This window comes from Leucoraja erinacea, chromosome 8, assembly GCF_028641065.1.
Source record: "Leucoraja erinacea ecotype New England chromosome 8, Leri_hhj_1, whole genome shotgun sequence".
Lineage (NCBI taxonomy): Eukaryota > Metazoa > Chordata > Chondrichthyes > Rajiformes > Rajidae > Leucoraja > Leucoraja erinaceus.
The window spans coordinates 26,805,403-26,821,609 of record NC_073384.1 but is presented as its reverse complement, the minus strand read 5'-3'; the positions used below and the strand labels follow the sequence as shown (position 1 = coordinate 26,821,609).

At 46.3% G+C, this 16,207-nt stretch overlaps 1 protein-coding gene across 1 annotated transcript in view; it reads left to right on the top strand.

Moving 5' to 3' along the window:
- The first annotated feature begins 12,308 nt into the window (after window positions 1-12,308).
- The window catches only part of tspan33b (tetraspanin 33b), a 30,986-nt gene continuing 27,087 nt past the window's right edge, over window positions 12,309-16,207 (top strand). Inside the window, exon 1 of the mRNA XM_055639274.1 lies at window positions 12,309-12,692. Coding sequence (XP_055495249.1) covers window positions 12,597-12,692 — 96 coding nt within the window. The 5' untranslated portion in view covers window positions 12,309-12,596. The remainder of the gene's footprint in view (window positions 12,693-16,207) is intronic.

Genomic DNA, 16,207 nt, shown 5'->3' with positions numbered 1-16,207 from the left:
GTTCCTGAAATGGGAAACACAAGTAGATAGAGTGGTAAAGAAGGCAAGGGAATGTTTGCCTTCATTGGTCAGGATATTGAGTACAAAAAATAAGAAGCCACGTTGCGGCTGTAAAATAATATTGTTAGATTGTAGTGGGGACTCACAGGAGTCCAGCCAAGAATTAGTCGTACACAAAGTTGTGAGAACGAAATGCATTTTATTACTACTACCGTGCTGCTCCCTACTCCAACCATGTGCACGGGCGATACCCGACCGTAAATACCCAGGGCCACACCCCGTGACCCTACGCCTCCCACTCCAAGATGCTCAACCCCTCCCTCCTGAGCCGAGAGTACGCTATGCCCATGGCTAGCCAGCAGGTGCCGCCACATGATCACCCACCCATCCAGAACTGGAGGCACCAAAACGGACAGGACGCCGAACGAGGCGGCCCAACCGTTTAAACACGTCCACCCAGACAGAGTCCTTGACCCGCCTGGAAGAAAATACAGGAACCCGCAACGGCGGGCGACCAAGACGAGGAGGCTGGGCTCCTCGAACCAGCTCGCTCAGTTCCAAATGGGGCGGCTTAAGAAGCGCCACGAACACAGTCTCTTGCCGACTCCCCATATCCAATACAAAAGTCGCTGTCCCGTACCGCAGCACCCGAAAGGGTCCTTCATAGGGCCGTTGCAAGAGCGACCGGTAGGCGTCGCGCCGCATAAAGACGAAAGGGTAGTCCGCCACCGCTGGTGGCACATGGAAAGGGCCCATGCCATGCGGAGAAGTTGGGACGGGAGACAGGGAGCCGACCCTCTTCCGCAAGCACAGCAGCACAGAGGACGGCGGTTCCCCGGACCCATCAGTGGCCGGGACAAATTCTCCCTGGATGGTCAGCGGAGCACCATACACCAACTCCGCCAAGGATGATGCCAAATCCTCTTTAGGGGCAGTATGAATCCCCAACAACACCCATGACAGCTCATCCATCCACTCCGGGTCCGTAAGGCGAGCTTTCAGGGTAGCCTTGAGACGGCGGTGGAACCGCTCCACCAACCCATTCAACTGGGGATGGTATGCTGTCGAATGGTGGAGCTGCGTCTCCAGCAGGCGGGCCATCGTAGACCACAGCTCGGATGTGAACTGGGCGACCCTGTCCGAAGTGATATCCAGGGGAATCCCCGATGTGGACAATCCAATTTGCTACAGGGGTCCGAGCGCACGACTGGGCGGAAGTGTCCATGAGCGGAATGGCCTCCGCGTAAAACGATCTACCACCGTCAGAAGATGCGACACACCCCGGAACGGCAGCAACGGCCACACGATGTCCACGTGCACGTGGTCGAACCGCCGGTGTGGCACCGAGAAATATTGTATCGGTGCCAGCGTATCTTGGACGACTGGCAGGTGATGCACGCCCGTGCCCAGCAACCGACCTGCTTCCGCCGACCGTGCCAGATGAATCTTGCCGCCACCATGACAACCGTGGCTCGGATTGACGGATGGGCCAGACCGTGGATCACCTCGAAAACACGATGGCGCCAGGCCGCCCGTGGACACATCGAATAATATGAAAGCACCTGAGGGACCCAACGGCACATCCTCCAGCACCAGTCCGGAGATCTTCGTGCGGTAAGCTGGCAATTCCTCGTCCGTCAGCTGCGCTGCCGCCAAGGCAGTGTAGTCTATCCCGACGGCCGGGCTGAGCATGGCTGTGATCGCCGGGAGAGGAAAATCGTCCGCCACCAGGTTGCATTTACCGTCAGCGACCGTGTCCCAATGGACCTCCCGCCGCTTGCCACACAGCAGTTGGAACAGCGGCCGCATGATCTTAGCTGCCGCCGGAACGAACCAGTGATAGAAAGTCACAAGGCCCACAAACTCCTGAAGCCCTCGTACCGTGGAAGGCCGCAGAAACTGGCTGATGGCCTCGACCCTGTCCGGCAGAGGCACTGCTCTGTGACCCGTCACCCTCGAAAGTCAATGGCCCGGATGCCGAACTGGCACTTGCTGGGGTTGACCACCAGGCCATGCTCGCTAAGGCGCTGGCACAACAACGAAGGTGGGCGTAGTGCTACTGCCGCGTGCAACTCGCCACCAGGATGTCATCCAAGTAAATAAAGATGAAATCCCATGGTGTTCATGAGGCACTGGAAAGCCTGTGCGGCGTTCTTGAGGCCGAAGGGCAGCCGCATGAATTCAAACAACCCAAACAGGGTGATGATCGCAGTTGTAGGGACATCCTCCAATCGCATGGAAATTTGGTGGTACCCGCGGACCAAGTCGATCATCGAGAAAATCTTAGCCCTGGCTGTGAAGTCCTGAATGTGGGGAATCGGGGAGTCGGCAGCCGGAGCCTCATTAAGGCGGGCAATAGTCCCCACAAGGCCGCCAGCCCCCAGAAGCCTTTGGCACTATGTGAAGCGGGGAGGCCCATGGGCTGTTGGACTGCCGGACGATGCCCATGGCCTCCAAGTTGCGAAACCACCTTGGCAATCTGAAGCTTGTCGGGGGCAAGCCTGCAGGTGCGGGTGTGGAGCGGTAGGCCAGAGGTGCGGATGTGGTGCTGGACCCCGTGTTTTGGACTGGCCGAGCCAATGTCCGGAAACTCGACCAGAATCTGGGTGTAGACGTTGTCCACCGCTGCCACCGGGTTGCTGTTCGACGGGGTGGGCGCAGTAGGGCGCAAGGAAATCGCCTCCAACGATGACGCATGGACGAGGCGCTGGCCCTTCATGTCCACAAGGAGCTCTTGCGCCCGCAAGAAATTTGTGCCCAGCAGCGACTGGGCCACGTCTACGACAACAAAAGGGCCAGGTGAAATGGTACAAGCCCAATATAATGGGGATGGTACGGACGCCGTAGGTGCGGATGGGACTCCCGTTCGCCTCGGTTAAGAGGGGGCCCCGCTTACCGGCCTGTGCGTCTGCTCCGGAAGGAGGCAAAACACTAACCTCCGCTTCAGTGTCCACCAGGAACCTACTCCCCGAGCGCCTGTCCAGGCATACAAACGATGAATTTCGCCAACCACCACGGTGACTACCGGCAGCCGGCTCCGGAGTTTTCTGGGAACGCACACGGCTGGCGACATCGGCGGGCCGCTGCCCCCCAGCGTAGGTGGTAAGAGCACCGCATCTTTTTCCCTGTCTCCTGTGCCACATGCCTGGTCTGCAGCTCCGTGGAGCCTCTTGTCGGCGTGGTCCTAGGCCGCTGTGCCTTCCAGGGCACTGAATCGATCCGTTCCAGGGCTTCCAGTACACCCACTTCCTGCTGGTCGGCCAGCCACAGCTAGTCGGCATGCGCTGCTAGCCTCAGAGGATCTTCGAAGCTCTCCCCGGAGAGCTGCCTGTGGATGTCACGTGGCAACCGCTGCATGTAGATTATTAGATTTATTAGATTAGATTAGATCCTTTATTTGTCATTCATTAACATCCACCGCAGTGAGTTCACCAGGCACCTCCTCACTGTGATGGAGGCAAAAGTCTTAAAGTTACTGTCTCTTCCCTCCTCATTCTCCCTCTGCGCTGAGGCGATATGTTGTTACCTCACCGGGCGATGGTAGTCAGTCCCGCGGCTCAACCGAGCTCCGCGAACGGGCCGGTTCAAGCTCAGTGTACTCGATCAGGAGGCAGGGCCAGAGGTCGCCCATGACCGCGTGTATCTTGCTCATGAGGGCCGAGGGCTTCCGGTTGCCAAGCCCGCCCATGTTGGGAACCCGCACCGCTCGTTCCATGCAGCTCGGCCAGAAGATCCAGAGCAGCAGCTCCTTGAGGCCTGCGTACTTCCCCACCGCCGGGGGATTATCCAGGTACGGCACGATTCGACCAGCCGTTTCCTGGTTGAGTTCGGTTACCACTTAATGGTAATGGGTCTCGTCGACCATTACGCCACGGACGTGAAACTGCGACTCAACCTGACGGAACCAGGTCCAAAAGATAGGAAGCTTCAGGGCGACCGCGTTGAGTTCAGCTTCGTAGGCGGCAGCGGCGGGTTGAGCGGGGTGCATCTTTCTCAGAAATTATGCCAGGATTACAATCCTGATCGTTGGGATCACCAGTGTAGCGGGTACTCACAGGAGTCCAGACAAGAATTAGTCGAACACAAAGTTGTGAGAACAAAATGTATTTTATTATTACTACCGTGCTGCTCCCTACTCCAACCACATGCACGGGCGTTACCCAACCGTAAATACCCAGGGCCACACCCCGTGACCCTACGCCTCCCACTACGAGACGCTCAACCCCTCCCTCCTGAGCCAAGGGTTCGCTATGCCCATGGCTAGCCACCAGGTGCCGCCACAAGGTCATATTTGGAATATTCTGTACCGTTCTGGTCACTCTTACAGGAATGATGTGGAAGCTTTGGAGAAAGTTTGGAAGAAGTTAACTTGGATGTTGAAACAATAGAAACAAGGAACTGCAGATGCTGGTTTACCAAGGAAAGTCACAAAATGCTGGAGTAACTCAGCAGGTCAGGCAGCAACCAGGGCATTACTTGAATGTGAGTGTATTAGCTATAAAGAGAGGTTGGACAAAATTGGATTATTTTAAGTGGAGTGTCAGAGGCTGAGGGGCAACCTGATCAAATTAAGAAAGGCATATAAAGGGTAGATAGAATCTTTAGTCAGAAAGTTTAAAATGTGTGAGGCAAGTGGTGTCTGGAACACGCTGTTGGATGTGGTGGAAGCAGACACAATAGCGGCATTTAAGAGGCATTTAGACAGGCACATGAACATCCAGGGAGTGGAGGAATCTGGATCATGTGCTGGCAGCTGGAGTTAGTTTGATTGAACATTGTGGTCAGCACAGCCGAAGGGCCTGCTCCTATGCTGTACTCTACTTTTATTCTGTCATAATTAATACCAGAAAAATGGCCATCATGGAAACCGAGTTTTTCAGGGGAAGAAAGCTGTCAGCAGCACCTGCAGCGTCATGTTTACGGACGGTGTTTCCCATGAGATTTATTCATAATGACTGTAAAATCACAGATAGCAGTTGTTAAAACAATTGCTGAAGAAAAGTCAACTTCTCTTCAGGACATCCTTCCTCTGTGATGTCCGCATTCTCAGCTGATGTGAAGACAACATCTCCATTCAACAGAATTAAAAAAGCTATTCCTCGTGCCACAACAATGGCCAAATGACATCTGTGGTGGCTTAATTTAAACCAAGTCATCAAAATGTAAGCTAATTCTCAATGGAAGTGAGGACGTGTATGACTCAGACGAAGGTTGGTAAAATGGTGGATAAACTAGTGCACACAATATAATACAGTCCCTTACCATTTTACTTTTAATTTATTCATAATTTTGTTTAATAATACTAATTATTAAGTAATAAAATGTGTCAATTTTGTAGTCGAAAAAGTAGAGAATTGGTGGTAGACTTTGGAAGCTTTCCATTGTGCTTGCTATGGAAGGAGGGTAGGGTGGGTGGGAGGTGGGAGGTAGGGTAGCACTATCTATGACAGGATGTTATAATTACATCATGACTGGCGCATCAATAATAATTGTTATTAAACACATGCCTTAAAACCTGCAACATTATCAAGCAAAATTTGATATGAAGCCACACTAGAATAGGTGAGCAAAAGCTCGGTCAAAGGGGTGTGACTTCAACCGAAGAGCGATTAAAGGAGGCAGAGAAGTTTTAGGAGAGAATTCCAGAACTGAGACAAAATTACCTCAGTGAAAGAGTCATTGTAGCAATGGCCCTCTAATTAGAAACCAAATCATTGAATATATTCAACGCTGAGATTGAAAGAAACCTGATATGCCAAAATGTATGGGGAGAATGTGGGAAAGTGATACCGAGGTCAAAATTAGATCAAAATAAGACATAATCTTGGAGGCATTGAGTCTTACAGCATTGAAACATGCCATTCTGCCCATCTTACCCACATCGGCCAACATGTCCCATCTACATTGGTCCCATCTACCTGTGCTTGGGCCATATTCCTCTAAATTTGTCCTATCCATTACCTGTCTAAATGTTTCTTAAACATTGTGATAGTACCTTCCTCAGCTACCTGCGCTGGCAGCTCTGTAAAATGTATCCCTAATGTGTGGGAGGTAGATGTGAAAATGTGATACCATAGAATTAGAGTGAACGGGTGATTGATAGTTGGTGTGGACTTGGTGGGCTAAAGGTCCTGTTTCCATGTTGTATCTCTAAACTAAAGTAAAGTAAAGTACAGTAAACTAAACTAAACTAAGAATCATCTCCAGTTGCTTCCTGAGCGCTTATGTGAGGCTCACCAGGCTATAATTTCCTGGAGTATCTATATTGACCTTCTTAAACAGATTAAATCCATGTTCAAAATTTGTCATGGCAGCATTTCACCTCGCACTAAAGCTCATTCTACATTCAGTTTGTCAATTCTTTGGCAGTCCAATTCAGTAATAGGTTTAAGAATTCCTTTTATGAAGTAGAGTTCATGTGTGTGACCAGTACATAATAAGGAGCCCAAGAAACTACAACGGATCAGAAGTGTAACCAAAATTTCAAAGGCCAGTGTTACTGAAATACTAACAATATATTTTATTGATTAATAATTTACTTTACTTGTCCCATTCTCCTTCATATTTCTGTCCTGAGACTAGCTATTACCATATTTACCTTAAAAAAATTCTGTTTAGTTCACTATGATTTTAAGTAATGTTTGTATTTTGACTCAAGGGGCTTAAAATATTTAACACATACATTTTAATGTATGCTGCTGGTGCATTTTAAGTACAAATGTTAAAAAATCTGTATTATTTTACAAAGACAGTCTGAATGTTAATGCAGTACGATAGTGCTGTAAAATAATAGGTTGCATCCAGGATTTCTGTCTTTGAAAAGTACATTAAAGTCCTGCATGATTATCTTTTTTTTAAGAAGAAGTGAAAAAAAATGGGCGCCACACGGATGGTATAAGGTGATGTGCAGTGCAGAATGTACGGAGTTTTCCTCCATTTAAATATTCAAGAGTTTGTAGCTGATATCCTCAGTCACAGTCATGGTGAATCCATCCTTCTCCATGGTCCTTTTCTGACTATTCACAAATCTGGATCTCACTCTGACCTTGAGGTCTACTGGTCAAGAAATCCAGAAGCTAATTGCAGATGGAGGCCCACAAGGCCAAGGTATAGGAGTTTAGAGATGAGCTTATCCAGTATTATGGTGTTGAAGGTTGAGCTGTAGTCAATAAAAAGCATCCTGACACAGGTGTTCTTATTGTCAAGCTGCTTCAGAGCTGAATGCAGTGCAAGAGACCTGGTGTACTCCATAGTCCGGAGACTGGGTACTGATGTTGGTGATTGGCAATGTTTCAAAGCACCTCATTATGGTCTTTATAGGAGCTACTGGTCAGTTGTCATTGAGACAGGTCACATTATTTTTCTTGGGGACTGGAATGATGGAGGTCTCTTTGAAGCATATGGTAACAGTAGGCTTTAAGCAAGAGGTTAATGATGCCGGGGGATACTGCAGCCAGTTGATAGATTTCAGAACCTGTCCAACAACTCTATCGGGGCCGCCGCTTTCCGAGAGTTTATTCTCATGAAAGCAGATCTGAATTCTGCCACCGAGATGTATGAGACAGAACTATAGGGGATGGTGGGATGCTCCTTTTATACCTGTTCAGAACGCAAACTTTGTTGCATGCTCAAAATAGTCATGAAAGACACTGAGCTCGTCTGGTAGAGATGCGTCATTGCCGGAGATCATCCCTGATTATGGCTTGTAGTCCATAATAGTATTCAGGCCCTGTAACAGTCACCTGCCATCCAGTTGATGAGATTGAGCCACTTATTTTGGAATGTGTTTGAGAATATGTTCATCATATTAATCTTGCCATTATCACTATGTTGCAACAGTTCCTCAATGTCAGTGTACTATTTAACAATACGGATGACACAGTGGTGCAGCAGTAGAGTTGCTGGCTCACAGTGCCAGAGACCCGGGTTCGATCTTGACCAAGGGTGCTATCTGTGTGGAATTTGTACGCTCTCCCAGTGACCACGTGGTTTTTTGTGGAGAGCTCCGGTTTCCTCCCATGTCCCAAAAACATGTGGGTTTGCAGGTTAATTAGCTTCTGTAAATTGCCCCTAGTGTTGAGGATGTGAAGGTGAGATAACATAGAACTAGTGGCCTGAGGGGCCTGTTTCTACTTAAACTAAAAACTAAAGCTAAAATATATAACATGACGCAAGAGCTCAATACCCTCCTCATCTGAAATCCAATCCTGCAAAAAATCATTGAATTGTTATGATGCAGAAATTGGCTATTTGGCCCATCAAGTCTATGTTATCTTTGACAAAACAATCCCATCAGACCTATTTCCCATCTCCTTCCAAATAATCCTGCAAATTATTCTCACATACTTGAAAATAATGTCTGCAATTCTCTTTTTAATGGCACGTTGCCTATTTCCTTCGCTCCATAGATGCTTCAAGATTCAAGATTCAAGATTCAATTTTAATTGTCATTGTCAGTGTACAGTACAGAGACAACGAAATGCATTTAGCATCTCCCTTGAAGAGCGACATAGCAAACGATTTGAAATAAAAAAAAATAATAAGGGTCCGGGGGGGGGGGGTGATTGGCAGTCACCAAGGTACTTGTTTAGTAGAATGACAGCGGCCTGAAAGAAGCTGTTCCTCTCTGCTGGTTCGGCAACGGAGAGCACCTGTAGCGCCTCCCGGATGGTAGGAGGGTTGAGAGCAGTCTCTTGGCGATGCTGAGCGCCCTCCGCAGAGCGCTTGCTTTGGACAGACTCAATGCATGATTGTTGGGCAATTTTCACCACCCTCTGCAATGCCTTCCGGTCGGAGACAGAGCAGTTGCCATACCATGCTGCTGCACCCGCTGAGTTTCTCCAGCATTTTTGTGTGACTTCATATTTTACATGGGCAGCTTACACCCCAGCAGTATGAATGTTGACTTTCTCTCCATCCCTGCCCCTCCCCGTTGGATTGCAACCTAGTTGTGGTCGGGGAGCTTGTGTGTCTCAGTGGCCCCTAGAGCTATGCCAGCGGGAGATTCGCCTCCTGTTAGGGTCTCCCATGCTGGACAGGTCGAAGGGTAGAGGTGAGACGAAGAGCGATCCACTGGTCCTCCAGGTTGGAGGATGAGCACAGGGCTAACAACCCTGTCTCGTAAAACAAATATGTTACGGAAACAGCAACTGAAGGAATCAACACTAAGTGGAGGACCTTCGTTGCTGCCCTACATGCCAGGAGGTATAATAGGTAGTAAGTAAGTTCATTCCTTCCCCTTCCAATTTTTCCGACCAGTTTGGCTGTATGTTTATCTCTGTATGCTTCGTTGTCACCTTCTCCTAGCTAACATTGATCTATTCTACATGTTTCTTGACCTACATCCCCTTTGATGTCTTGTTTTCACACCTTACATTTCCTTATCTCCTTGTCTGAAGAAAGGTCTCGACCCAAAATGTTACCCATTCCTTCTCTCCAGAGATGCTGCCTGTCCCGCTGAGTTACTCCAGCATTTTGTGTCTACGGTGTAAACCAGCATCTTCAATTCCTTCCTACACATCAGCCTTTCCTGTTTGTGTCAGAACTGACTGGTTCTAATAAAAAAAACAGTCACTCCTAATATTAATTCAGCTTTTCGACGTCCACAGGTGATGTTTGATCTACGGAGCATTTACAGCAGCTTCTCTATTTCGGTTTTTCAGCATTTATTGTGTCCTGTGACTTACAATTCCAAAATGCTATTTTGTTTTTTTAGGGTTTTTTCTCTCTCTCTAACTGCCATTATTTATTTCTGAATTATTCACATTGAAAATGCTGTTGTCACCTGAACAACATTGGTCTCCAACCTCCTGCAATTATTTCCTTTGAACATTTCACCCTTCCACCTCTTTGCAACTTAAAGCACAGGTAGAGACAGTTATGTATTAGGGGACCCACAGCCCCATTTATATCAAAGGGTCAATGGTTGAAAGGGTCAAGAGCATCAAATTCCTGGGCGTGCACATCTCTGAAGATCTTTCCTGGTCCAAGAACACTAATGCAATCATCAAGAAAGCTCATCAGCGCCTCTACTTCCTGAGAAGACTACGGAGAGTCGGTTTGTCAAGGAAGACTCTCTTTAACTTCTACAGGTGCACAGTAGAGAGCATGCTGACCGGTTGCATCGTGGCTTGGCACGGCAACTTGAGCGCCCTGGAGAGGAAAAGACTACAAAAAGTAGTAAACACTGCCCAGTCCATCATCGGCTCTGACCTCCCTTCCATCGAGGGGATTTATCGCAGTTGCTGCCTCAAAAAGGCTGGAAGTATCATCAAAGACACACACCATCCTGGCCACACACTCATCTCCCTGCTACCTTCAGGTAGAAGGTACAGGAGCCTGAAGACTGCAACACCCAGCTTCAGGACTAGTTACTACCCCACAGCCATCAGGCTATTAAACCTGGCTCGGACAAAACTTTGATTATTAATAATCAATCATCTGTTATTTGCACTTTATCATTTTATTTATTCATGTGTGTATATATTTATATTATAGTATATGGACACACTGATCTGTATTGTAGTAAATGCCTACTGTGTTCTGTGTGCTGAAGCAAAGCAAGAATTTAATTGTCCTATCAGGGATACATGACAATAAACTCACGAACTCACTTGAACTTGAACTTGAAAGAGGCCCATTGGCTCAATGAGTCTGTATCTACCATCAAAACCCATTTACACCAATCCTACACATCCCATTTATGCTCCCCATATTCACATCAATTCCCTCCACATCCAGAAACTGCCTGCCCACTAGGCGTCATTTATAACAGCTAATGCAGCTTACCCAGCAGTGGCACTCTGCTGCCTTTGCACACTGGCTTCCTCATTTGTTCTGGTGAAGGGTCCTGGATCTTAAATGTTAACTGTCTGGCTCCACAGATGCTGCCTGGCCTGCTGAGTATTTCCAACAACTTCTGATTTCAATATCAATATATCAATATCAGTTTTATTCGTCACTTGCACATAAACTTTAAATCTTCGACCGCCGGCCTACACCAACTTGAGGCCGTGGTCTCCGATGGGGAGGCGCCGATTCTGGACTTACCTGGACTTTTACCTGTCTGCACATCTGGACGCCCGCAGCGGCTGCTGCGGAGGGTTGAGGTTCCTTCCACTTCCACTTTGAGGTTCATTTCACTTGCACATAAAGTGCAAGTGAAATGAATTTGCCAGCAGCGGTACAATGACAAAAACACAATAAAAATTTAACACAAACATCCACCACAGCACAAAAATTGGCCAGCCCTCCTCCATTTTCCCCCGTGGTCGGGACCTCAACCCTCCGCAGCAGCCGCTGCGGGCGTCCAGATGTGCAGACAGGTAAAAGTCCAGGTAAGTCCAGAATCGGTGCCTCCCCATCAGAGACCACGGCCTCAAGTTGGTGTAGGCCAGCGGTCGAAGATTTAAAGTTCCCGCCGCGCCGCAGCCAGAAGCACCACAGACCGCAGGGCCGGCGGTCGAAGCTCCCCTCCAGGGGTCCCCAGCGAGGGACCTTGCTCCTGATGGTAAGTCCACGCCGGGCCCGCAGTAGAAGAAGGCCGCGGGCCAGCGGTGGGAGCTTCTTCTCCTCCTGGGTCCCCAACGAGGGATCCCAGGCTGCGGACGCTGCGCCAGCTGGAGCTCTGCAGACCGCGGCTTCAGGCTACCGCGGGCCAGCGAACGGAGCGCTCCCCTCCGGCGGGGGCTTGCCCGCTCCGTGACGAGTGGCCACGCTGCGCCCGCTGCTGAAGCCCCGGGCACGTAGGCCGCACCGATCCTAGATGTTAGGCCACGGGGGAGGCGACATGGAAAACGTCGCCTCTCCGTGGAGGAGGCGACCAAAACTGTTTCCCCTTTACCCACCCACACTACCCCCCACACAAGACACACAAAGACACATTTTATTGCAGGCAATAGTCTGGGAATATTAATTAGCATCGATTTCCCTCATCTTGTACTTTACAATGCAATAGTTCACAAAGGTCCAGATATCAATGCTGCAATTTGCAGTCAATTCATATTAGCTGAGAATTGGGACAAAGTGGCTGAAAAGTGCAATTTAAAAAAAATTACGTGAATAACCAAATATCCTAATGTGTAGTGATTATTTCAAATATGGCTTAAATATTCTAAATGTGTAGGTGATGCAAAAAAAAACTTGCTAAATATTTACTCTGAAGGTCATAACAAAAGAGGAAGTCAAAGGCACAATTGCAAATTCTGTTTTTCAACATTATTGAGTTCAGTAATTAACAAATTCAATTGCAGTCTCTGAAGCCCGTGCTTTGTGCACGGTGCCAAGTATGCCCCATCTGATGATGAATCAGTATTCCAGCTCATGTTGTGTCTGAGCTGCATAGGTTTAGGTGATAAGAAAACGCATCTATTTATGGTACAGAACCAACTACAGGCACAGGGCGAGTCATAGTGTTTAGTGGCAGACAGGCTCATTCACACCAGCACGCACATAGTCACTTGCACACACACACACTGCACAGGAACATTAAGCCAGAAGTCTGCTGACATTTTCTTTATCGTTTATCATTTGGCAGGCTCTCTGCTGGTTTTCCTCTTCTGATAAACATTTGTTTTTGCAGCTGTTGAATTTCCACGATGGACATTGGAAGAAGGCTGAACAGAGGTGAAAATATTACATTTATTAACCCCTGGATTAAGTACTACCTATTTTTCTTCAGCTTTCTCTTCTGGGTAAGTGATTGCTGATCTGGCATTTACAGCCAAAAATGCATGCAGATGATTTATGGTGTAATTTTGTGTAATGGTTAACACTTGGCAAGACCTTCTGCGATTTCACCCCGTGGCAATATTGATTAGAAATAATTAAAACTCTTACTGAAATGTTGAGTATTGTTTCAAATGTTCTTTAAATTATTACTTGACTGTTTCACAATCATTTGCTGTTATTTTTTTAAGAATGATTCCTCCACTATTTTATATATTGATGTAGTGTGCGTTTGCTTTGAGGAATTTGCAGTGTGAATTGCTACAATGAGCTTGTCAGATTAGTTGCAAGTATTGGAAGATTAGGATCTAATAGGCTTTAGGGTTAGGGTCTAACAGATTGACTGTTCTGTCCGTCAAGGAACAGAACTGATACAAAGTGGAGGAGATGTCTTTATATCTCCCTCCATTTTCAGAGGTATGAGAATGAGTTGTGTCCTTGAGATTCTTATCGATTATTGCATCATCTAATGCAGAGCTCTTCTCAGGATTATTTTACCAATTGTACCAGTGTGCAGTTTTAAAAGTGCTGATATATCAGTTAATTCAGTGCAGGCTGGGAGTATCCTGTCTTTTCTGGCTCAGTTCCACAATGGACAACTGAGTAATCAAGGGAGCAAAGTTGCTCTGACATTACTTGTTAATATTGTATTTAATTACCTTTGGAAAGAGTCTTTCAAAGATAAACTCGAGATATAGTGTCAGTGTTCTAAAACGAGTTATGATTATTAACCTGGCTATCTTCTGTGGCATTGATCACATGAAGCATGACCAAGACAGTTTGAGGATGGTTAATCCAGTTTGCCTCTGACCACAGCATGGATACTCCCTGAGGGGAGTGATCTAAATTTGCGGATTTAGAGATCAATTAGAGGATAATTGACAGCTGCTTGGTTCTTGTCCTTCGAGAGTGGCCGAGTGAACAAGGTCACCAAAACTAGCTGAATATGACCAACTCTATCCACATACTGCGATGTTCCAAGCAGTGAGACATGATAGAAACAAGTTTAGGTACGAACATTTAATCACCAAACACAGTTTGGCTTAAGCATAGGGTTGTGGAATGTCCACATAATGTCCACATATTGTTCCCATCACATTGTTCTCTTAATCTGGCTTCCACCCAATTTGGAAGGGGAAACCTCAATATTTAATTTTTACTTTAAGTGGCATTTAGCCTGCTCTCCTTTACCATGGCAAAACTCGATTTAAGACTTAATCATATAGGAAGAGAAAATTGGCTATGATCCATCTCCTGATCCACTGAACCCCAGCAGGAGTATGTGTACAAGAGCATTTTGTGAATTGACTGAGGTGCCTCCTGGAATTAATCATCTAGATTCACACTAAGAAATCAACCACTTGGGAAGTCTGATTGAGCCATATCTAAGAAAGGAATTAGTATAAAGTGTGATAATGAAGTGGTTTAATCACTGGACTAGCTACCAGAATTCCGTCCATTGATCCAGACACGTGAGTTTGAATACCTTAGACGTGTGTTGGCCATGGAAATCAGGGAAAGGAACAATGATGCCCTGTAAAATATTGATATTATAAAAAAGTTGTTGGCGGTCTTGAGACACATAAAGGTGGATAAATCCCGGGGAGTGACCAGTAAACAACCTAAGATGTTGTGGGAAACAAGGGAAGACCTTGGTGGTGTACTGTAGGGATCAGTGCTCGGTCCCCTGTTGTTTGGTTATTATATTAATGATTTTGATGAGAATATTGGTGACGTAAATAGTAATTTTGACACTAAACGTGGAGGTGTGGTGGACAGTAAAGAAGGTTGCCTACGGTTACAACATGATCAAGATGAATTAGGGAAGTTGTCCAAGGAATGGTAGAGGGAATTTAACTCAGACTAGTGTTACATTTTGGCAAATGCAAGTTATTTTATGCATTGCAAGATCCTATAAATAATTGTGAAGTAAAAGACTTATTTTTGATAACAGCCGCTGAGAGAAAATTGTAGATCACAGAAATAGCACAATCTGCCAATAATTATTAACTATTTGCACCATCAAAATAAGGAGAGGGATTGCAGAGGGAATCAATTTTTTGTTTGAACATTAGATTTGTAAGGAAGACTTTCACTAATGTAAGGAAATTAAATACAAGTAGTGAGTTGGGAAGCAATGTAATTGTGCCAGTGTAATTAACAGGAGTAGCTCCAAGATGAATTATTTAACAATTAATTATTAATCACTGGTTTAGATTTGCTCCATGTATTGACAATATTTTATGCAGAGGATGAAAATGTTGTCTTATTTTGCTGTTTGGTGGCTTGGGCAATTTTATCCAATTAAAAATATTTTACAAATGCAGGATGTTGGTGTTTTTTTCACTTTGGACAACCGTTGCCATCAAACTTTAAGCCAAAATAGGGGACAGTTCTATGCCATAGATCAATGCTGACCAAGAACTAAGTTTATATTCACAAGATATGTTCTAAATCTCAGATACATGTTAGAAAGGATGGTCCCATTGTATCCAATCTTCTGAATCCTGGCTGGTATGTTCAGTCCCTATGCTCAGCACAATTTAAGACCTTTATGTCAGAGATCAATCTGAACTATGCTCTTTCAGGTCAACAATTGTCCCAGTAGATAAAAATACCCTCCATGCATTACCCTGTGTGTGTGTGTGCATTGTGTGTGTGTGTGTGTGTTGTGTGTGTGTGTGTGTGTTGTGTGTGTGTGTGTGTGTGTGTGTGTGTGTGTGTGTGTGTGTGTGTGTGTGTGTGTGTGTGTGTGTGTGTTGTGTTGTGTGTGTGTGTGTGTGTGTGTGTGTGTGTGTGTGTGTGTGTGTGTGTGTGTGTGTGTGGCGCGTGCGCTGTTAATGTAATTTGGGTGTGTGCTGTCGGGGTGGATGGTCATGGCAGATGGGTGAGTGATTGATACACAGAATTTCCACTCCAGTATTGCATGAACTGTATGTTTGAAGCTCAAATCCCAAAATGACTGACAGATCCTCCAGCAACAGACAATTCCATTTGATTCTTGCTGTGTACTGAAACGTGTAAATGGAGTTGACAGCTCTCCTTCGTGTGGGATTAGAGCCACGCTGATTTCAGTTTCCTCCTTTGCTCCCAATGATTATTTCACACATGCGTTGTGAATTCCACTCCAAAACATTATGGCCAAGCATTCATTAATGACAAGACACACAATCTAGCACTGCAAGAAGTAAGATAAATCTCCGCTTAGAAAACCATATCACAATTCAACTAGTGCAGCAAAAGATAGGTAAAAGGAAGCAAGGACATATGTGGGTAGTATTCATCTTTCAGAATGGTCGATATTCTGTGAAGATTGCTGTTTGCTGTTCTGTTCTTCCTACTGCTTTCTCTATTTAGGGGAATCTGTTCAGGGCAGTCTGTAAATCTTTACAGCTGACACTTGGAAATATAATCCTTGAACATCTGTTCAAATGAGGGTAAGGATTCTGTGGCATAACCTGACAAAGCGTAGGCAGTTATA